The 22,006-nt window shown below is 38.3% G+C and overlaps 4 protein-coding genes across 4 annotated transcripts; all 4 read right to left on the bottom strand.

Moving 5' to 3' along the window:
- Positions 1-44: 44 nt before the first annotated feature.
- On the bottom strand, positions 45-3,880 carry LOC101309312 (IAA-amino acid hydrolase ILR1-like 6-like). Its single transcript, XM_004290831.1, has 5 exons — positions 3,368-3,880; positions 2,583-2,708; positions 968-1,282; positions 750-878; positions 45-659 (listed from the first exon to the last, which is right to left on the bottom strand). Exons 1-5 carry the CDS (start codon positions 3,866-3,868, stop codon positions 294-296), a joined length of 1,437 nt encoding a protein of 478 aa, XP_004290879.1. The 5' UTR covers positions 3,869-3,880; the 3' UTR covers positions 45-293.
- Positions 3,881-11,888: 8,008 nt separating this feature from the next.
- Positions 11,889-13,127, bottom strand: LOC101303394 (F-box/FBD/LRR-repeat protein At1g13570-like). The gene has a single exon (XM_004292657.1). It carries the CDS (start codon positions 13,125-13,127, stop codon positions 11,889-11,891), a length of 1,239 nt encoding a protein of 412 aa, XP_004292705.1.
- Positions 13,128-14,189: 1,062 nt separating this feature from the next.
- Positions 14,190-15,776, bottom strand: LOC101309023 (gibberellin 3-beta-dioxygenase 1-like). The gene is made up of 2 exons (XM_004290830.1): positions 15,241-15,776; positions 14,190-14,859 (listed from the first exon to the last, which is right to left on the bottom strand). Exons 1-2 carry the CDS (start codon positions 15,696-15,698, stop codon positions 14,289-14,291), a joined length of 1,029 nt encoding a protein of 342 aa, XP_004290878.1. The 5' UTR covers positions 15,699-15,776; the 3' UTR covers positions 14,190-14,288.
- Positions 15,777-16,414: 638 nt separating this feature from the next.
- LOC101303091 (F-box/FBD/LRR-repeat protein At1g13570-like) lies at positions 16,415-17,611 on the bottom strand. The gene is made up of 2 exons (XM_004292656.1): positions 16,698-17,611; positions 16,415-16,646 (listed from the first exon to the last, which is right to left on the bottom strand). Exons 1-2 carry the CDS (start codon positions 17,609-17,611, stop codon positions 16,415-16,417), a joined length of 1,146 nt encoding a protein of 381 aa, XP_004292704.1.
- Positions 17,612-22,006: the final 4,395 nt, after the last annotated feature.

The following is a 22,006-nucleotide window of genomic DNA, read 5'->3' as shown; positions in this document are numbered from 1 at the left end:
CTCTCTCTGATGAAACAGAAGAAAAGTATGGACAAATGTTTATTGCATTCGTTAAATAGCAGAACTACTCATTCTAGCAACATTTGAGTAATACAGCTTGCAGCATGGACCAGCTGAAAATGCTCTAGCTGCGTCCTTTACATCAATAAAATGAAATGGACTGCCTTCCCCTGTACTAGTCCGCCTGACCCCTAACACCAAAATCTAAAGAGCACATTCTCAGCAATATACACATCATGCTTGTGCCCATTGAAACAGCATTTTGCATCCACCGGAACCTTGACTTTTCCGGATTAACCATGCTCGATGAGGTATCTTTCGGCAATAGTGGCATGAGTTGCTGCCCCTATAGGCAAAACATCTTCGTCGATGAAAAAATAAGGTGAATGGCCTGTGTGAAAGGAACCCAAGGTCTCGTTCCTTATGCCAATGTAGAAGAAGCCGGCAGGGATCACCTCTGAGTAGAAGGAGAAGTCCTCCGCACCCATCATAGGCGGCACCACCCTGAAGTTTGTTGGACCCAACAAATCCATGGCTACTTTCCTCACATGTTCGTGCATCTTCTCGTCGTTCACCGTCGGTGGATATATGGTGTGCTTGTCTTTGAAGAAATCCACCGTTCCCGAGCATCTGTAAACACTTGCTTGTTCCACAATTACCTGTTAGAGGCATTATTGCATCAGCTTAATCCCTACAAATATTTGTGAAGCATGGTAGCTAGATTAGCAATAATCTATAGAGCTACAAACCTCTTCAATTCTTTGAAGAAGATGATAGAAGCTTGTGTTAGAGAAAGCCCTGAGAGTCCCACCAATTACAACACTATTAGGTATCATGTCAAGCTTGTCACCTCCATTAAAAGCTGTAACGGACACCACCTGTTTTCATAAAACATCAAGCAGATCAGCTTTCACATATTCACATTTCACACAAAGCAGAAACTAAACGAAACACAATGCAGTACTACCTGAGAGTCTAGAGGGTTCGCTTCGCGTGATACAATTCCCTGTAAGCTGATCACGGCCGCGGCAGCTGCCAAAACGGCGTCGACAGAGTGGTGAGGGCTTTCGCCATGGCCAGTCCTTCCGGTGATAACAGCTCTAAAGAAGCCACAGCCAGCTAGCAAAGGACCAGACCTCGACCCAATAATGCCTGTGGGATGCTCGTGGGATACATGAGCTGCGAATATGGCCTCCACATCCTCCAAAGCCCCATCTCCAATCATTCTCTTTGCGCCGTTACCGGCTTCCTCCGCCGGTTGAAATATCAATACTACAGTCCCCTGTAAAAGTAAATCCAGTCAAATCAAATCAGTAGACTTCAGTGTAATTCGTTTAGTACACAATAAACGATTACAAAAGATTTGGATAGTGACTTGAGGGTGAGGGGTTGCGATCATCAATCCAATATAGCACAAGCTTCCATAGTTGAATGAATTCTTTACCAAACCTTAGCTTAGAGATGGGCCATGTATATAAATTCTACGAACAGTTCGAATAGTCTAACCTCCAGTGTATCCAACAGTTCTCTTTCTTAATTAGAATGTAAGTTGAAACCTACATTTGACCAATATCAGCTGGATTGGGTAGCTGGCCATCGATTGAAGCAGAGTAGACAGTAAAACAGAGACCCAGGACCAGCAAGAACGTACAGACAGATCGAGACGTACTTTATTATATTCTGAACCAAGTATTTATAACATAGCCACTCAGTTAGACCAGCACAGTGCTAATTAACCCACGTGCTTCAATTACACTGACAAATGCAACATGTTAAAGTATTATTCTAGCTCGTATGAGTACAAACTACATTAGTACAAACACAAACAGCCATTAACAACCATCAAACTTATTTAACCAAAATTAATCTCTCATTACCCTTGAATTTCTATCTGTAATGGATTTTAGCTTTGTATGCCAGCGCCCTATTCATCAATGAAATACACATCTATATTCTCTACTCATAACCATCTCGATTTAGTTTCTCGACAACCATAGAAATGACGAAAGAAGATATCAAAGCAAAAACAATGTTGCGACTACAATGTTTGCTATTGAGATTGTGCATAATACGAAATGGGAACAAATATCGGTTCAAAGTATCTCAAGATGGCAGGTTAAGATTATACTAGATCCGAAATCAAACAATGCTGTCTTCATATTTGTAGAAGACTCGAGAAGAGTTTACCAGCAGACAGGCTTAAGAAATAAGCACCGGTGAAGAAAAAACTAGTTGGAAAAGGCAGAAAGAATACTACAAGAGCGCATCATTGCATGTGATATAGATAAAGCCGTGTTTGGGCAATGTGTAATTGAAGACCCACAAAGCAACTCATCCAACACCGCCCTAGCTGAGCAACAAGTTAATTCAACTTTTTTTGTGTGTGTGTGTGTGGAAACAAGACAGATTAACTGAAGTTTAAAGCGCAAGACAAAACCTGCCATACTTGTCCAAAAGTGATTATAGGCATAAAAAGCTTTTACCAAAAGTTGATCAGAGGCTTTTAATCGCAACCAACCCTACCAACCAGATTTACTTTTAGGTAAAACTGTGATGAAGAAGAAAGTGAGAAATTTACTGACCTTCAAAAGGTGTTCACGGCTCTTCAAGATCTTGGCAGCACCTAATAGCATGGTCACATGTGCGTCGTGCCCACAAGCATGCATTTTGCCGGCGACCTTGCTCTTGTGTTCCCATTCTACGGCTTCCTACAACATTTTCAGGCCAACATTTTCAATATACTTCTCTTTATTTTTTTTACTTAAAAAAAATAAAATCTCGAGATTCTGAATATAGCGCATTGAAAACATGATTAGCGCATTGAAAACATGATCAGCAAAATTAATAATACTTCGTGCGAAAACAATATTCTACTTAGATTCTTGACTCTCCGACACACATAAGTTTGTTTTCTCTCTCATCTAACATACTATGTTATCCATATACTTCTGACAACTCATAATATACGAAATTAAAGCATCTTATGAATCATCACAAGAACATCAATGAAGTGCACATGTGTCAGTATAAACAATCATTTCAGGTGTTTATGTGAATGCTAGACGACATTCGTTAGATTTTTCGAATTTTGATCTCTATATGTGAATTATAGAAAAAAAAAATGCAAAAACTAAACATAAATAATTTCAAGTCCAGATCGAGTTAAAACTTGTCATTTCTTGTGTGAACCGTAAGCACGAAAAACTCCAAATGCAAGTTTCATTCCATCCCTAACCAATTTAGGAAGGAAATCAAGTATACAAAGAAGAAAGAAAGAAAGCTAGGTAAGTTTTTTTGTTCCATAAAAAGAAAGAATAGTTGAATCTTTCTCTTATGATAAAATACAAAAGCTTAATTAACGCAGTACCTGAATAGGCAGGGCATCCATGTCAGCTCTGACGGCCACAAACGGCGGGCCGCCGGTTCCGATCCATGCCCGGATCCCGGTGGTTGCTAACGGAAACCGGTAATCGATGTCCAACCTGTCAAGCTCGGCCCTAACCAAGCGACTCGTCTCGACCTCCTCAAAAGCCAGCTCCGGATGCTCATGGATCCTCCGCCTAATCCTCTTCAGCCACTCCACGTTCTCCGGCTGCTTCGCAAAGCTCAGCACCGATTCCGAGCACGCCGTCGTCCAGACCTCGCAAGACGTCGCCGTCGATGCAGTCGCTAGGGCACGGTGGATGCGGCTGTAGTTCTTGGTGGCGGAGGTTAATTCGGGGCTTGGCTTGCAGTTTAGGCAACAGTCGAGCTCGAGCTCAGAAATCGGGTGACTGTGATCTCCCGGAGCAGACGGCGACGGCGACGCCGGGACTGTCTGAGATGTGAGGAGGAGGACTGTAAATATTAATATTTTATTGGAACTCATTTTCAGAGAGAGAGAGAGAGAGAGAGAGTTGAGGGAGGAGAGAAGAGGAGTCGGACAAGGAGAGACTTATGGGAGGTATTTAAAGCACGTGGGGATAAAAAAGAGGAAGGAGGTAAGAATTTAAGCACGTGGTGGAGAATACGAATTAGAAAGTGGCTGCGTTTACCGAGGATGTGGGGTCCACCCGGTTTTGGGGATCCAGTTCATTGAACGCGCTGCTGTATTTTCTCTTGCGGTGCTTCCATTTTCTACTATTTCGGTTTCGTGCCACCCCCCCGGGATTTTCTTCTTATTATAGAAGTGGCGTGCAATAGAAATTATGAAACGTTATCTAATGATAGCAGATCACTTGTTGATGTGATTAGTGAAGAAATCCGGTCTACAAGTTTGGTGACCAGCTATTTTAAACTTAGCCGTGACATTTTGGTTAGCTAAACTTTGACACCGTATAGCTAGATCATGTGATTAAATCTTAGTAACACGTAAGGTGAGTTAAGTAATTATAATAAAAACATACTTTTTTTTTGGGTAATAAAACCATACTAGCTACAGGTATTCTGAACTTTTTGAATTGTTCAAACATGACTTAAAGTTGAATTCCCATAAGGTTAATTTATTTTATGTTTAATCTTTTGATTAGTAGTTTTTATAAGTAATCGTTTTGACTATGCATGACTTGTTAAAGTGAGAAATTATCACACCGAAAATAAATCTGTTTGATGCTTCATGTATAGGCCTAACATGTGTACGAATATATATTATGTCACTCGCAAGCAGTAATGGTGGCCAGTGGAATAATCAAATGTAGTGATCAATACAAAGAGAAAACTGTAAGCATTATTAGTCCCAATAAAGTTAAGCATAGGATAACGAATAAAATACTGTTAATGTGTCACGCTTCTGATGGATTATAGCAAATTTGTGTCATGTGATGAAGATTAATTGCAAGGACAACCATGTGTCCCATCAAAGAAAAGTAAAGAAAACTACAGTATACGCGAGGGATAAACCGACCAAGTTAAAGCAAATTAAATTGGACGATGGTAACTATTTACGTACCTAAACTGCTAAACATGAGGTTGAAAATAGTTTTTAAAATTTGCAAAAAAATGGAATTTTTTAAAACTGAATTTTCTTATTATTAACGTGATGGTGATACGGTTTGACGTAGACCTAATCTCATTTTTCTTTCACATGTAAGTGATAGGAGAGTTTTTTGCACCGGTTATAAATATTATGTGGATGATCAAGATCTATAACTTATTGGACATACATGAGAAGTCTTAATATATGAATGACTAAAATGGTACAGTTTATTTGCACGTCGTACATACAAGAATTTTTTATACGTGATATAACTTATTTGAGAAAGTTGCCGAATTTTCTATGACTACTCACTTTAAAGGTTGAACTACCAAGTTATGATGCTTGCCTGCTTGCTTGCAAAATGGTACTGATAATTAACTAAATGTGCATAGGAGGTTCAAGGTTTTTCTTTAGGGGGAGGTATCCAGTTCCATATTAATCAAACGACTCACGATGTCAAGTTAGGGATGGACGAACACTCCATGATGATATATCGATGCCTAAAAAACACTACATAGATCAGCATACAATGCCTATTCTAAAAAAATAACTGCCGAAAGATGTAAAATTATATTTCCTGACTCTCAACGTACAATTAATATGGAAAATTGAACGTAACCCAACTTAGAACCTTATCATTCTAATTTTGGTTCATCCCACATCCATTGAGATCCATTGAGAACATGATCACCGAGACACTGACCGGTTGGTTTAATCTTAGATGCTTTTCCATGCATATATGGTTGTGTATTTCCATAATTCCATTATTTGACAGTGATCCTTGTAAGACACTACATAGAATTACAAGAGTACGTGATACAAAAACATGAATAAATGGAAATTTGCAGTATATATAAACTTTGCAACTGAAGTCATATCGCGCGAACTCAATAATGGAGTGAATAATGGCAAGAGCAGTCGATAAGTTTCAACCATGTATATAAACCTAGCTACGTTAGGTCATCTCCAATATGAGAGAGCTATATTGGGGTCAGAGCTATATTTTAGCCCTAAAAATATTGTTTTTTATTCATAGATTACTAAATAACTATCTCCAGCATGAAAGGCCAAATTTTAGCCCTTTTTAATATTTTATGGTTTCACATTATATTTTAACATATGTTGTCACTTTTATTATAAATATGTTGTCACTTTTACAACAAATACGTCGTCACATTAATTCTTGAATAAACTTTTTGCATTGTTTGTGAATATATTAACACAATAAGATATCAGCCATTTATTGCATATTTAATTAATTACATAGCATTGATTTTGAGTCGGAAGAATTTGCCCATTGTAATGAGACGAGAATGAATCATCTAATAGAAAGTTAACAATTGTTATAATTTGAGACATCATTAATCAACCCACATGCAAAATATAGTTTTTTAATTTAATTTGGGACCACATTTTGCTTTGGCCTGGGCTAGCTAAAATTTGGGGCCGGGGCTAAAATAAGGCTATTTCCAACAAGAGAGTCTAAATGGCCAATTCTTATATTTTAGCTATAATATGGTCTTCAACAATAAATTACAAGAGAGCCAAAGGCCAATGAAAAGGGCCAAACTTAGCCCTTTGGCTAGCCCAGTCTAAACCAAAGAGTGGTTCCTCATCAGAATAAAAAATTGAAATGATCCATGTGGGTTGGCTGAAATTGACTCAAAGTTTGGCAAATGGCAACATTTAATTGGTCATGCCCATGCATCACATTTTCCCCTAACGGAAAAATTTTCCAATGCTCATTTGAATGCAATTATGGTTGTTTAATAACAACGGCTAGTTGTTCATTAAATCAAATAATTTGTTTCTTCTCTCAAATATTTATCTTGGTCCTAATCTAAATAATGTTATAATAAAATAAAATTATAAGTTTGAAAATATAATGTGAAATCATAAAATATTTGATTGGGCTAAAATTTAGCCCTCTATTACTAGAGATCGTTTAGTAGTCTATAAATAAAAAATAATATTTCTGAGGGCTAAATTATAGCCCTGGCCTTAATATAGCCATCTCCTACTGGAGATGGCCTAAAGGCCTATGTTTTGCCCTTTTGATGGCCCTTTGACTCTTTAGCCCTTTTCATATTTATTGTTGGAGACTGAAAGAAAACCAAAATTTAAGATTTGGACCTATAGCCTCTATTAATGGAGATGGCCTCTTTTACAAAGCTATCCATTCACTTCGGGATTGGAGCCTTTAGAGTACAAGACAAACGATATTTTGGATACGTAGGCCTAGCTTAGATTATATAGGAGCCATTCTAATGAGGACCCTTAAGTTGAAGACTAGTTGAAGACTTTTCGGTTTATGATTTAATTGACCTATTTTTCGATAACATCTTGACATCTCATCCGTTCAGTTTTTAGGTCTATATGTATAGATCAACCATACAAATTTTCAGCCAAATCGATGATCGTTAAGGTAACAAACTATATCAAATTAATAAATGAACCAAATATGTCAAACATGAACTGTTCAAGTTCATAATTGGTATATCACACTTATGAATGCCTTAACGATATTCAATATGGCTGAAAATTTACAGAAATGATCTACTCATAAATACCTATGAACTGAACTGTCAAGATGTGGATATAAGATCGAAAATTAGGATAAGCCGAAAAGTCTTCAACTAGTCCTCAACTTAAAGATCCTCGTTAGAAGAGTTTCCTAGATTATATATGATCGACCTGATGATCTCATATATAACACAAGTGGAGCTAGGATGTCGATCATCAAGTGGAAACTGATCGAGTCAATCATGATGACTGGTGACTGATTGGGGGTGAGGAATGAAGGTCGGCCAGACTCGCCAGCGTGGTGGAGCAGGCGGTTGTTGTCTTACTATAAATAGAAACAATTAAGATCAGCGCCAACCCTTATTAGGATGTGATATACGAAACCAAGGAGGAGCGGCCATCATCGATTGAGACCCCCATGAAATGATATCTAATGATATCCCCCATACAGTGAGACCCTTTAATCATTTTTGTCGAGCTAGCTTTGGATCGTCGTTTTATATATCCTTTCAGTTTCCTCTTTTAACCCAGAAATCTCAGAATACATAACACGTTTGTTACTGGATACGCAAAATATATATCAGCATCAGTTATTGGAAGGGCATCTTTGAGGTTGGACCTGAGAAGCAAAACTTCATTTTCCACTCATTATCAATCGTTTTAACTATAGATTATGCAAGATCAAGTCAATTATATGGTCCCTGCATAAAGAATAGGACGGGATATTTGTATTTAGGGTTTTCGTGTGTGTTGGAATTGTACTTGATGTGGTCTGCAGGTGTTTTGGTTGCTTTTGGATCATCGTGGACTTGTAATCATGATTATTTTCCTCAACAAGTACGTGAAACTAGCTTACTTGGTATATATATACATGAGAAGGATTTCCATTTTTCTTTTACACGAAACTGATAAAAAGAATGTCATTGGTATATAACTATATATCAATATATGTTATGCTCGATCAAGGAACTGGTTTACATTAATCTAATCAAAACAGATCGATGACGACCATATAAACCCTAAACGGGGAAGTGCTACATATGGTGATCTTTAATACTTTGTATTACGTGCTATGCTCGCTCTGACTTGATCTGAGTTTGTTATATATCGTACATCTTTCTGGGTAATTATTTTTACAATCGTATAGCGGGGTTCGACGATAAGATATTCCTGGGTCCTGTAATAATTCATTTTCATCATGAACTAGGACATGGATCTGTCGGAAAGAGTTTCAGCCGCCCACTACTGATCGATGAGCAGCTCATCTGTCACTCGAAATGAGCCAATTCAGTGTACGTCTTATAAAAAAGGCTTGCAAGTTATAACTTCCTGGATACATATTAAAGAGAGATAGAGATCTCGAGGAGTACGAAAAAGAACTATATATAGTTGAATCCGAAGGCAAGGGTATCTAGTTCAATACGAGTTGGTTTAGTGACATTAACGTAAGTGTGACAAGAGGTCGTAAGTTCGAGATCGAATCATTTGTTGATATCACAAAACTGAGGGTTTCTGTTTGAAAAGAAAGACAATGGTTTCAAATATTGTACAAATGCTTAATTCGAGAATTGGAGGCTTACGAGTTGGCAAGTATAATTTGAGAAAGATAGAAACCTACTGGAAGAAAGAGCTAGATGGACAAAGATAGAGAAGTTTTGTTGGACTTCATGAAAAGGATATGAACCACCTACATACATAGAAGAAGCAAACTAGAGCGACAACAAGATAAGATATGGATGAATATGATTAGTTTTGGTGTTTACTCGCAGAAGAAATTGAACACCACTTGTTGAATCAACCAATGGTGCTAGAAGATATAACTGATCAATTCGGATACTAACACATGTAAACTAAGGCTAAATATTAGTTAACCATCAATTAAGTTGGATGTATATATATGCAATTAGTTTTGATGCTTCTTTAACAAACTTGCGCCTACTTGAAAGTGACTGAAGCTCTTAGTTTTCAGGGCATGCGCTAGCTTTAGGGTTTGGTGCATGGTTCAGGATCGAATGAGGTCTTAAGTTCAAATTTCTTCTGGAACAAGTAATTTGAGTACTGTGTGTCTCAATTATAATTTCACAGTACGTTTGATGGAATTTGTATTATGTATTGCATGTGTGATGATGATCGGCTCAGTTTGAAATTTGATTAGATCAGTATATACGTTGTGATCATGTATAAGATAGCTAGGCCTACCTCTCGAGGAGTACAAGATTCTGTAGACCATGAATGAGATTCTTTTGTTGGGAGTAAAGCCATAGTGCTTTTCACCGAAATAGACCACACAATCGATCGTATACCTAATATGCATGTATGCAGCCAAAGATTTAAGTACTCGCAACAAAATTAAAGATTGAAGATCGATCATATATATGACTCATATTATACTTGTAGGGAATACTGTACTCTCCTCTCTGGGACTCATACATGCCGACTCTGATGACTCGTATATATAGCTCGGAAAAGAAACTTATGATTTCTTTTAATTCATTATGTAATATCATCACCTGATCGTCACACCTTGATCATCATCGTTTCCGACAGTCACCATCACCAGTTCCTGGTGTCGCTCCGCCATTCGTCACCGATCCTTTTCACAATCAATTTCCAGTTTCCACTAAACGCATCAAAGCCAGTAGTCCAGTACAACGTTTTTCATGAAAGGGCAAAAGTTTCCGATCGGAAATATCTTCTGGGAATGAGATAGCAATGGATCGAGGCCGGTGATGCCCTGAGCTAGGGTAGGCCCTGATAGGGCGCGTTTGAAAAGACGTTTGGAAAAATGGCCTTGTCGACCTCTACGTCAAGTCAAGTCAAGAAGTTATTCTGACTATGGGGGAACAGCCGTACACAGACAGCCTGAGAACCGGAGGCTATTGAAACTCATCCATACACAGCTTTCTGTGGCTCATGTATATCGAACTCGACTTCCAGAAATCATCTAGTTTTCTTTTAGATCCAGAAACATCAAGAAAATCTAATTTCCGACCTCTTCTTTTAGCGGCTAGCTAGCTTTCTGTGCTTATCCTTTTCATGCATACTTGAAAGTATCCGTAACCTGAAAAATTGGTTTCTATTATACTTTTATTCTTCTATTCAATTTTTTGGACAAGAATTCAACTAATTAACTGGGCAAGGAATGATCATGAAAATAACTTCAGCTGCCCAAAACTCTTTTAAATGTAGAATCCTGTAGCGGTTAAGCATGGATAACTATATATGCATGTTCTAATGCTTTGCATACTAAAGAAAAGTAAATCTCCACATTTTTACACTATTTGATTAGTTACATGGAAGGGGAACGCAATTCCCCTCAATTTCATGGACTTGATAAAGACGAATCATTTTATTCGAAAAAAATACTGAAATTCAACACATATGTGTAGTTGGATCACATACATGCCGAATGAAACTTGTTGAAACATAAATTCGAATGGGCAGGGGATTAACCAAGCTACTGTTGGACTCAAGTTTTGGGCAGCAGGTTGACACTTGACACTAGAAGCCTCTGAAAAAAACAAAAGAAAAACTATATCCTCAATCCCTCTAGATTAATCATTGAATTCACTTGAAGTAGGGTCTAGGGAGTAGGATAATATGGAGGGAAATAAGGAGTTGTGAACTCAAACCGGTGTTACACCTCTCACACATATAAAGATAGATCGAGCAGCCTTCATATATATACTACACTTGATTTTTGGTAATAGTCTGGTTTATGTAATTTTCAATGGATCCTTCATGATTGGAGTGATGAGAATTGTTTGACACTTTGACACTTCTCAAGAACTGCTGTAAATCACTCCCTTGCTCTGGAAAAGTGATCTTTGTGGAGTCAATTCTTCCTGAAATACCTGATATATATACTAGCGTTACGTCCAACATTGTGTGGGAGCAGGATTTACTAATGTTTACTCAGAACCCAGGAGGAAAAGAGACTAAGAACCAAAAAAGAGTACGAGGCCTTAGCACTGAACTCTGGCTTTTCTCGATTGGAAGTGGTTTGCTTTGCTTACAACTGCTGGGTTATGGAGTCGATCAGTGCAGTACGAGAACCAGTTATGTAATAATCGGCTATAGCAATGTTGTAAACAACTTGGGGGCATCAAGAGCCCTCTTTTGTGCCATTGAATTCTGATACATGTGTGTTTAGATGCCGGGGCATATTTAGTTGTTAGTATTGAGGTTCTATGCCTCCTGTTTGATTTCAATGAATAGTCCTTTTTCTTGGTTGACATAAAGGTTTTATCAATCTGTTTGGGAATTGTGCAGAAAACTTGAACAATAAAATAGAACGTAATGCTAGAAGGAGATAATTGTGGACAGATAAAAATAGATTACATAAAACTTGAACAGAAGTCACACACTCTGGAAGCAACTACCACTAGAGCTACCTAAATACATTGATGAATCATGGCTGTGAATATATTATCTCTAGATTCGGTGAGGCACGTCTGAACCGCAGCAACTTTGTAACTACATCCAAATAATGTTGGTGAACAGCTAGATCCGGATTTTCATCAGCAGCATTAGGCTCCAAAGGCAGAAACACAACAGTCATTGTCTCAAGTACTGGTGAACTTATGAGCAGAAATCTGATAAAATCTAGTTGAGCTTCAACACCAGATATGCGTTGTATTTTCACAAATCGCAGTTTGGTGAATGAACAAATCCGGTTCTTATACAGCCAAGACTTCACTACTCCCACATCAGCTTGATTATGACACCCCATAGCTTCCATATTTAGTATTTCGAGAGCAGGCGAGCTGCTCAGAAGGCAAAGAGCAATTGAAACTTCCTCCATATAATCAAAGAACATGGATATGTCAAGAAACTTCAGATGTAGACATGGTTTATGTAGTTTTGGCAAAGCACCAGCAGCCAGATAATTCAAAAAGCTCCAGCTAATATGAAGACCCTCAACCATAGGCAGGCTAACGAAAAAGTGAAAAAACTTGAGCACATTGCTAGAATTATGATGAACTTGTGGGATAAATAAATCAATGTAAACATAAGCAAGTTGCAATGCATTCACAGTACTGAAATCCTTACAAACACCAGAACAGTGTAGGATTAGAAGATTGGGTGCATCAATCTTGAGTTGGGTGAAACCGCCACAGTCCTTCAAAGTCAATCTCTCAAGCAGATTACAAGAAAGAATCATATGGTCGAACACATCCTGGTTCAGTATAACATCCTCAAAATGAAGGCTTCTCAAACTCCTGAACCCTTCGAATGTTGAAGGAGGTTTTAGCAGACATCCAGTCAAATTCAAATGAATTATATCTTGACAAGAAAACATACACGAAGGCATCTTGTAACGCTTCCTCACAGAAAAGCTGAGTTTCAAGTCATTGACGGGGTGGTTTCTTGACAGGTAAAGAATCCAGCCATCAATATCTCTGATGTCTTTGGATCCTTGACAAAGTTCAAACTTACTTATGGGGCCAAAATGACCTAAGAGCACCTGATTAGCAATCCTGGAGTTGCACCGAGCATCAAACACAAGATGTGGAAGCATAGCCCATTTGTACCTCCAATTGCTTGCCAAAACACTCGTCCTCGCTCCATCCTTGATTGGCAAATTTGTCAATATTTTGTCTATAACCTCTTCTGGTAAGTTGCTGATTCTATCCAACTCCACCTCCATATTCAACCTAGGACTTGGAAGATCCTTCTGTGATATTCAAGTATCAAAACAAATCTCATTTAGACTGAGACCTAGTGTGCAGACATAGAAAGCATACAATTTCAATTTCAATTATGACACCTATCAGACTGGATTAATTCAAGAAAGTGAGAGAATTCTTTATATTTCTTCCCTTAAATCATATGCCCAAATTCCAAACTCCACTAACACTTGAAGATCAATCAGAAAATTTTACTACACAGTTAATAAAAATATGAAGGAAGACGATGGATGCAAATAGCACGAAATTAAGAGAATCAACTTAATTACCAAGCACTTCACTTTTGTTCAGAAACCTGAGAGAGAAAGATTCAGTCTTTAGAGATAATTCTGCTACGGCTGTTTCTTTCGTTCTTTAGGGTTTTGGAGGAGTAAGAAATAGAGCTAGAGTGGGCACCTAAAGAATTTGGGTCACACTAGTTGCTGTTTGGTAAATCAAGTTGGGCCACATTCGACACAAGTTTTTACCACAAGAGTCTGTATTATATTCGGCCTCTCCACTGAGGTATGAGCATTGTTTGACACTTTATTTTCACTGAAAAATGAAACGATCTTCTCTAGTCTTGACATACTTCTCACAGTAGAATTTATCCCTAAATTCAAATTGTTTTCAACAGACATACATCATCATAAAGAGTTGTGCCAAACTCTTATTCTGAAATCACAATACAACATATCAAAATCAGCTAGAACAAATTCTAAATTAAGTGCGCTCGATCGCTTAAATCGGAGCAACGTTTTTGCTAGATCATTACCATCAAGAGATATGCTGGGGTGATTATATACTGTCATTGTCTCAAGGGCAGGTGAACTTAAAAGAAGAAGTCTGATCAATTCTAGTGCACCGTCAACAGTACGGGTATTATAGTGCACCCTCAAAGAAAAATGTATAGAGCACTTATAATTTTGAAAAAAGTACTAACAATATAAAGAAGCTAATGAATGATTTTATTTGAATCTAAAATTTAGGATATCATTTTAGAACATTCTCTAGATGCATATATATTGTAATTAGGGTTTTAGGATCAAAGTCCCCCCTTTACATTCAACGGTTTCAATTTTCAAGACTAAAAAGTGCAGCGCGCCGCACCTTTCTTGTAAATAAAAGTTCTATCATAGAATTTAAATTCTAATAACAGAAAGAGTATCTTGACAATGCTTAGTCTTTATGACATGATACTCCTTCAATGTGACCGAACGATACTTAGGAACTTGTTCGGAGTCAGCAGAGTTCTTAGAGAGGATGGGAGAGATGGTGAAGTCCATTGGGGGCCAATAGAAATAGGCGGCAGAGATCCGATGGTCTTTTTGGATCACCGCGGCTCGATGAAGAACACTAACAAATCGACCATTGGACATTATGTGGAGTACATCACCAAGATTCACAATGAATGCTTCAGGATTGGGCTGCACAGTAATCCACCCAACTCCTTCTTTGAAGACTTGAAGACCCTCGGTTCGGGAGTGGAGTATGGTAAACAAGGAACCGTCCGTGTGTGGTGGTAGACCTAAAGCTTGAGTCGGGTCAGGGCAAGGGGGATAAGAATTTAGCTGAAAAGCAGAAGGACACATATTAGTTGGATCATCAAACCAATCCACTTCTTCTTGAGAAATGCTCAAGAATTTGAAGACGATGCGAATTAGTTGCTCTGCTAAAGCCTTCACTTGCTTCTGATATTCATCCATTGTATCACTGCAAACACAGGACGTACAAGTTTATTTTTCGCTCGAGGAACTTGAAATTCTTCCGAAGCTCACACTCTTAATTGATGAAAAATGTAATCGGGTGTCTAAAAGATAATTAACAACAACATGCAGAGATATTGAAATATAAAACCAGCAATTTCCATAATGTATAAAACTAGATGATGACGCGATTGACAAAATCCACTAAGATTTACTGAAGCAAAACATCAAAAATCTAAACCAACCAATTCATTGTAATTAACATCAATTCTTCTTGTAACAAAATATAAACTTCTTATTCTACCGAAAAAAAAAAAAAAAAAACTTACAGAGTGATTAATTATTATGTTTTGACATGCATTGCAGCTCTTGGTCTTTTAAAACTTACCAAACCCCTTGATAATCATGAGGCCAAAGCACCCTAGCCTGATCAACTGGATACCCCATGATAGTAAACCCTTCCTGCCACAGTTTACGGGAAAGCCGGGCCTGGAACGGCGGGTTACCGTATCCGATAATGGCCTTGCCGGGAGTCCGCAATGTCTTCAATTTTTGGTCAGCTGGGAGAGCAAACAACCTATGAGTCTGAGACTCCATATCCTCCACAAGCTTTTGAGGAATCCCATGACCTATCAACTGGAAAACCCCCCATGTCTCACATGCCTGGATAATTAGTTGTGACGCATTCGGATCCATGAGGTTGATGACTGGAATACAAGGCTGGTCGGTACCTGAATAGAAGTCATCGGATTCAGGCCACACAAATGAGTCAGGTAATGTCTTGACTGAGCCAAAGTCGAGGGGGATGACATCCTTGTAGGCGGCTTGATCTGCTGGTGTAGCCATTCCCAATTCCTATGATATGAAAAAGAGTCTTCGTCTAGGGGAGCACTTACTCAGGATATGGTTATATACAGAGATGGTGATCCTTATATGGAATTAATTGAATCACTATATGCATTTCCATAATGCTATCCAGCACAGGAAAGACACAAATCAGTTTCGTTGAAAATCAAAGCCTCATTTAAGCTCAGTTGTTCTTACCTTGCGCATGCCTTGCGCGTGTCCTTAAGACACCTTAATCTGTTGGCACCTTCGAATTCTCATTAAAAGAGGCTTGTTGTTTTTAAGAATGGTCCTAATTTTATTGAATAGGATTGCCAACTTTCAACAGGATATGAAAGTCGTCCAGTGCAGCAATATTAGGCTATTGTGGAAAAAAATAATTCGTCCAAAGAGGATCGACAACTTACATGCAGCAGCTTTGATACAGTCACTCAACCAAAGATGTAGTTTTCATTCAGGGAATTAATCAGGTACATTGCATTCGTTAAATACATTTAATACATTTAACAAGATTAGAAAGAAAGAAAAAAAAACGTAAAGAGAAGTACTAAAGTCGCATTTCTACCTAATATCATTTAGTCTAGTTTGGTCGGTCGCGAATTCGACTCATAATAGACTTGTTATTGTATATGAATTGTTTATTTGATTCAAAAAAAAAAAAAATCGTATTTCTGAAGCAAGTACAATGAAACTACTAAACAATATCAGTCAATATATCATTTGTCTAAATAGATTACCTCCAAATTCGTTGATGCCCGCTTCAAACGAAGCAACTTCTTTGCTAGATCCAAAGGTTCAATATCCACATCAAGCTGATAATGCCTAGCATCAACAGTCATCGTCTCAAGCATAGGTGAACTTAAAAGCAGAAAGCTGATAAAATTAAGGTCAGCTTCCACACAGGAGAAGCCCGTTATTTTCACATGTCGCAGTTGGGTAAATGACCAACTCTGGTTGTGATCCTAACAAGTATTCACTGCTCCTGCATCAGGTCGATACCGGTAATCATGAATAGCAGAAATTTCTAATCTTTCAAGAGCCGGCGAGCTTCTTATAAGGCAAAGAGCAGTTGAAATATCTTCCAGATCATCTAAGCATAGATATTTCAGATGTAGACATGGTTTATTAGGAAGCTTATCTAGCAAGGCACCACCAGCCAATAAATACTTGAAAAAGTTCCAGTTAATCTGGAGCCTCTGAAGACGAGGGAGATCATCAAAAAATTTGATCAAACTGCCAGAACTGCTAGGAGTACCTCTTTCGCTGAAACAAATGGAAACATCAGCAACATTGAACATGTTCACAATACTCACATCCTCATAGGAACCTCCAACATCAAGAAACTGGAGATTTGGTGCATCAATCTTGAGTTGGCTGAATCCGTCACAGTACCTCAAAGTCAATCTCTCAAGCAGTGGAGCACAAATCAAACGTTCGAACACATCTTGCGCCATGGTAATGTTTGTAAATGCAAGGCTCTTCAAACTCCTAAACCCTTTGAATGTAGAGGGAGGTTTTAACAAACAAGAACTCAACCTCAAATGAATCATATCTTGACATGAAAATATGCATGACGGAATGTCATAGCGTCGCTCTTGAAAAACCCAAATTAGTAGTATGAACTCTTTGAGCGGGTGCCTTGACAGGTGAAGCACCCAGCGATCAATATCTGCAGTGTCTACACGTCCTTGAACAAGCCGAAACTTGCTGATGGGGCCAATGTGATTTAGGAGTACATGATCAACAATGTTCGAGCGGCACAAACAACCAAACCCAAGATGTTGAAGCTTAGCAAATTGGTACCTCCACTTGCTTGACAAAACACTTGTCCTTGCTGCAACCCTAATCGGCAGATGTGACAGTATATTTTCTATAACATCACTTGGTAGGCTGCTGATCCTATCCAGCTCCATCTCCTTCTTCCGACAGGACTTGATCCTTTTCCTTTTCTTCTGAGATATTCAAGTAATTCAAAGAACAAAACAAATCACCCATTAATCTCATACAGTTGGCAACTAAACTAGTCATATTCCAAAAGAGACAGCAACCTATATATATAATCTTGTGTTGCTACCAAAGGGGATCCGTTGTAAGCCTGTATCTCTAATACTTCAATTCATTTGAGCAAATGATATAACGAATGTAATCTAGCATGAGAAGAACACAATAAAAAATTCAAAATCGCACACACACACACACTTCATTCTTGATCAGTGTATCATCTATGTTGCTATCAACCGTATACAAGGAACGGAAATGAAAACATTAAGAAACACATACCATCGTTATCACTTCGGTTTTGTTCGGAAATATTGGAGTTAAAATCAGAGCGAGGGAAGCCAAAACCCTAATTCTGTGTTACCAGGGAATGTGGGTCATATATACACATATCCGCCACACATATTGGGCCAATAATTTTGAGTCCAATTAAAATCGGTAAAAGCGGTTGTCGTCTCTTTCTCACTAAATAATTTCCTATCTAAAGGCTTCAGGTAACTCATTATTTTCATGAGCCGTTTGAAGCATTCGTTTTGTTTTCTAGACTGGAAACATAGATCAACGAAGTTTAATGTCTTACTATGTACTTAGTATAAACACGATTAATTGCAAAGGTATTACTACCAAACATGAAACATTGTTGTGAAGAACAAGCATACATCATCATGAAGAGTTGAACAAAAGTCACATTTCTGAAACCGACATACTATACTGATGATGAAATACTTCTCACAGTAGAATTATCCCATAATTCGATTCAAATTGTTTTCAAAAGACAGACATACATCAAAGTACTACACAGCAGAATTATCTGTCAGGACCCACCCCAAATTTCACCCTGAAACCCGAAGTAAATTATGCGGGGACCACCTCCAAGGAAAGTTTACCGAAAAATCGGCATAACCTTCTTTAAAAATGGACAACCATTCCTAATAATACATGCATACACTTCTGATAAACCAAATCCAACCTTAAACTCCTGGAGCCTTCATGCTCCCCCAAATCACAACATCTCCCAATTATTTAAATATCTACACAAATCTCATATCAAACCATTTATAGGTTCAGAGCAACACTAACAGGAAGAAAGGAAACATGATAAATTAACAAGCGGAAGCTATATGATGACTATGCCTCATCCCCATGTACGCCCGACCTCAACTATGCAATCCTGCAACTGGGCATTTTAAAACGAAAGGCCCAGGGGAAAACATTTGAAACCGTTAGAGTGAGTGGACAAAAACATAAATTTAATGAAAATATTTATGCTTTCCCAATTTACATTTCCATAGAAAATACACTGCATGCGACAGCTCAAAAACGCTCAACACAAAAACTGGCAATTTCATGACTAGCTCCGGCCAGTCTCCAAAGCTCAATAAAATACAGCTTCTCAGGCTAAAATAAAATATGTATGTATTACACTCGTCATATCCCTTGTATGAATTTTCTTGAAACAACAAAGACAAATAGAAAATTCACACAAGGCTACGACGCTTGCGTCTAACGCTCACGTCGCACTATAATGGCATTTTATCTCATTATGGTGGAAAAGACGGTGTATAAATATATATGCGCATATCCCCTATATAAATTATTATATTTATATAGGGCTACGACGATTGCGTCTAACGCTCACGTCGCACCATAATGGAATTTTTACCTCAGTATGGTGGAAAAGCACGTATAGCTAGCTAGTATTTCTTCATATACATATTATTCTCATAATCATCCAAATATGGATATATATATATATATATACTCACCGAAATCGAAATTCTCAATTTCGGTTATTCTCTAACAATAATGAAAATTGCCAATTATCATAAAAAGTAATGCGCACACGACTCTACCGAAAATCTCATTTTCGGTAACTTTCCAAATAACACGATAGCCATTAAAAATGAGAAAATTTACTTCTGAAAATGACTACGCGAAAATAAACAATTCCACAAATTGATATTCAATAAAATCAATCATTTAATGTAGAATCACCGCATGCATATATTTTAAAACAAAAGTCCACTCATAACTTTAGGCCTAAGTCTGACGTCGATCCGAGGCCTCTTCCACTCGAGCCTCCTCATGTCCTGATTCAAACATATAATTAATTTCCCAACTAAAAATCCAATAATTAAACAAAATGGGCAAAAATTAAACGTGAGCCTCCCACACACTCATCATTGCCCAACTTCGCCCTTCATAACCCCAAAATGGCCCAAATTTCAATAAACACACCGACAGCCTTAATTCAACCTTCCACAGATTAATGGCTTAAATCCTTCGGCCGGAATCTACATTAAATAACCGCCAAAAATATCAAACTTCGGAAATTCACAAACCTATCCAAAACTCATCCAAAAATTCCATAATTCACTTCAATAAACTACCCTTAATATTCTAAATTTAAAAACATTAAAATCTCCTAACCGGCAGCGGCGGCGGAGGCGCCAGCCCCGCCGGTAGCGGCGGCCGGAGGCCGATTCCGGCAACCTCCAATGCTCATCAAATTTTAACAGCATCTTCCTCTCAACCCCCTCTACAACTTTCCTAACTAGCACAAACATCAATTCCAAGCCTAACTAGGGCAATCGAGCAAAACAACACAAAAAGCCCTAGAGCTTCCACTCATCGATTCTCCTTACCTGAAGCAAACTGAACCGAGTCCTTCTAGGGCAAGGCAACTGGGTTGGAGACCTTCAAAACCATATAAGGCTTGCCCGGATTGGTGACCGGAGGAGGAAGTTCCGGCGAAGAAGAGCTTTGGACAGCCGGAGGTTCAAGGAGTCATTTCTCTCTCACGGCGGTGCTAGGGAGGCTGTCACCGGTCCAGGGAGGTGGCTGGGTTGATGGCCGACTGAACGGGACCGGTGCGGCGACGGATGGTAGCCGGACGGCAGCAGGCCGTGGCAGAGAACGCCGGCGAAGGGAGAAGAATCGGGAGAGAAGTCGGGAGGGAGAGAAGAAGAGAGAGAGAGAGGAGAAATGGGTTTGGGCCTCACCCAACCGGTCCAAAACCTAAATACCCACATTTACTCCAAAATAAAACACTCCGAAAAATAATACCCTAATAAAAATTACCTTTTATTAGCTAAAATTTACTATTTTTACGGTCGTCAAATTTTTTCTTCTACGAATAATTCTCCGAAATAATCATCCCTCAAAACCCCTTTAGGGACCAATTATACCATAATTTATTGACGAAGACGGTAAAATTTTTATTATAACTAAGCTAGTAAATAAGGTAAAAATTTAAAGGTCGGGATGTGACAGAATCAGTTAGAACGAATTCTTAATTAGGTGATGTGCACGCTTAAATCGGAGCAACCTTTTTGCTAGATCATAACCATCAACAGAAACGCTGGGCTGTTTACATACTGTCATTGTCTCTAGGGAAGGTGAACTTAAAAGCAGAAGTCTGATCAATTCTAGTGCACCGTCAACAGTAAAGTAGCAGCGTAGTTTCACATGTCGCAGCCGAGTGAAAAAGAAACTCTTGTTGTCATCAAGCAAAGAGTTAACTTTTCCCACTTCAGCCTCATATGTTCGGGGACCAAAGGCAAAAACTTATAATTCTTCCACAGCTGGGAAGTTTCTCATAAGGCAAAGGATAATTATTGTAATATCCTTAATATCCTAAGAAATTACAGATGTAAACATTGTTTAGAGAGCTTTCCCGGCAAGGAGTCACCAACCAAATACTTTGCAAATTTGGAATTCATGTAAAGTCGGTGAATATTGGGAAGTTGAGCAAAAAACCTGAGCAGGTTACTAGGTCTTTGGACAGACTTATCTAGCCTAATGGAAACATCAACGAGATTTGTGGTATTCAATATATTGATGTCCTCAAAATTACCTTTAAAGCGAAACACTTGGAGATTTGGTGCATTGATATTGAGTTGGCTGAAATCATCACAACACTCCACAGCTATGTTGCACGGACACGGACACGTATACGGCGACACGGTAAAACTCAAAAACTGCATTTTCGACACGGCTTGGACACGGCAAATATAATTACTTATTTATATATTTCTAATTAATAAAAAAAATGTTTAAATATGAATAAATTCATCACATTGCTTAAATAATGTTCTAAATTTAAGCAATTGCATAACTGTAACAAATAACATAAAAGAGAGTCAATATTTAATCTAAAGGATGATTACCAAATAGTTCTATCTAATTTAACACATTCATCAAACTGAATGAAAATCCGACTTTCCTAACCCCATAACAACACCAACTGCCTAAAACCCCATAATTGAGGTATTCAAAATACAGAAGAGCAAGGCACGCATGCATTGGCA

Source organism: Fragaria vesca, linkage group LG2 (assembly GCF_000184155.1).
Source record: "Fragaria vesca subsp. vesca linkage group LG2, FraVesHawaii_1.0, whole genome shotgun sequence".
NCBI classification, from domain to species: Eukaryota; Viridiplantae; Streptophyta; class Magnoliopsida; order Rosales; family Rosaceae; genus Fragaria; species Fragaria vesca.
The sequence above is the reverse complement of the archived record's forward strand: the minus strand, read 5'-3'. Positions and strand labels throughout refer to the sequence as shown.

Coding starts and splice junctions, on each gene's coding strand:
- LOC101309312 (XM_004290831.1), bottom strand. CDS start 3,868: ATGAGTTCCAATAAAATATTAATATTTACAGTCCTCCTCCTCACATCT. Junction 879..967: donor CGAACCCTCTAGACTCTCAG/GTAGTACTGCAT, acceptor TTATGAAAACAG/GTGGTGTCCGTTACAGCTTT. Junction 660..749: donor TTCTTCAAAGAATTGAAGAG/GTTTGTAGCTCT, acceptor TGCCTCTAACAG/GTAATTGTGGAACAAGCAAG.
- LOC101303394 (XM_004292657.1), bottom strand. CDS start 13,127: ATGGAGGTGGAGTTGGATAGAATCAGCAACTTACCAGAAGAGGTTATA.
- LOC101309023 (XM_004290830.1), bottom strand. CDS start 15,698: ATGGCTACACCAGCAGATCAAGCCGCCTACAAGGATGTCATCCCCCTC. Junction 14,860..15,240: donor CATGATTATCAAGGGGTTTG/GTAAGTTTTAAA, acceptor CTGTGTTTGCAG/TGATACAATGGATGAATATC.
- LOC101303091 (XM_004292656.1), bottom strand. CDS start 17,611: ATGGAGCTGGATAGGATCAGCAGCCTACCAAGTGATGTTATAGAAAAT. Junction 16,647..16,697: donor TCTGCTATTCATGATTACCG/GTATCGACCTGA, acceptor TCACAACCAGAG/TTGGTCATTTACCCAACTGC.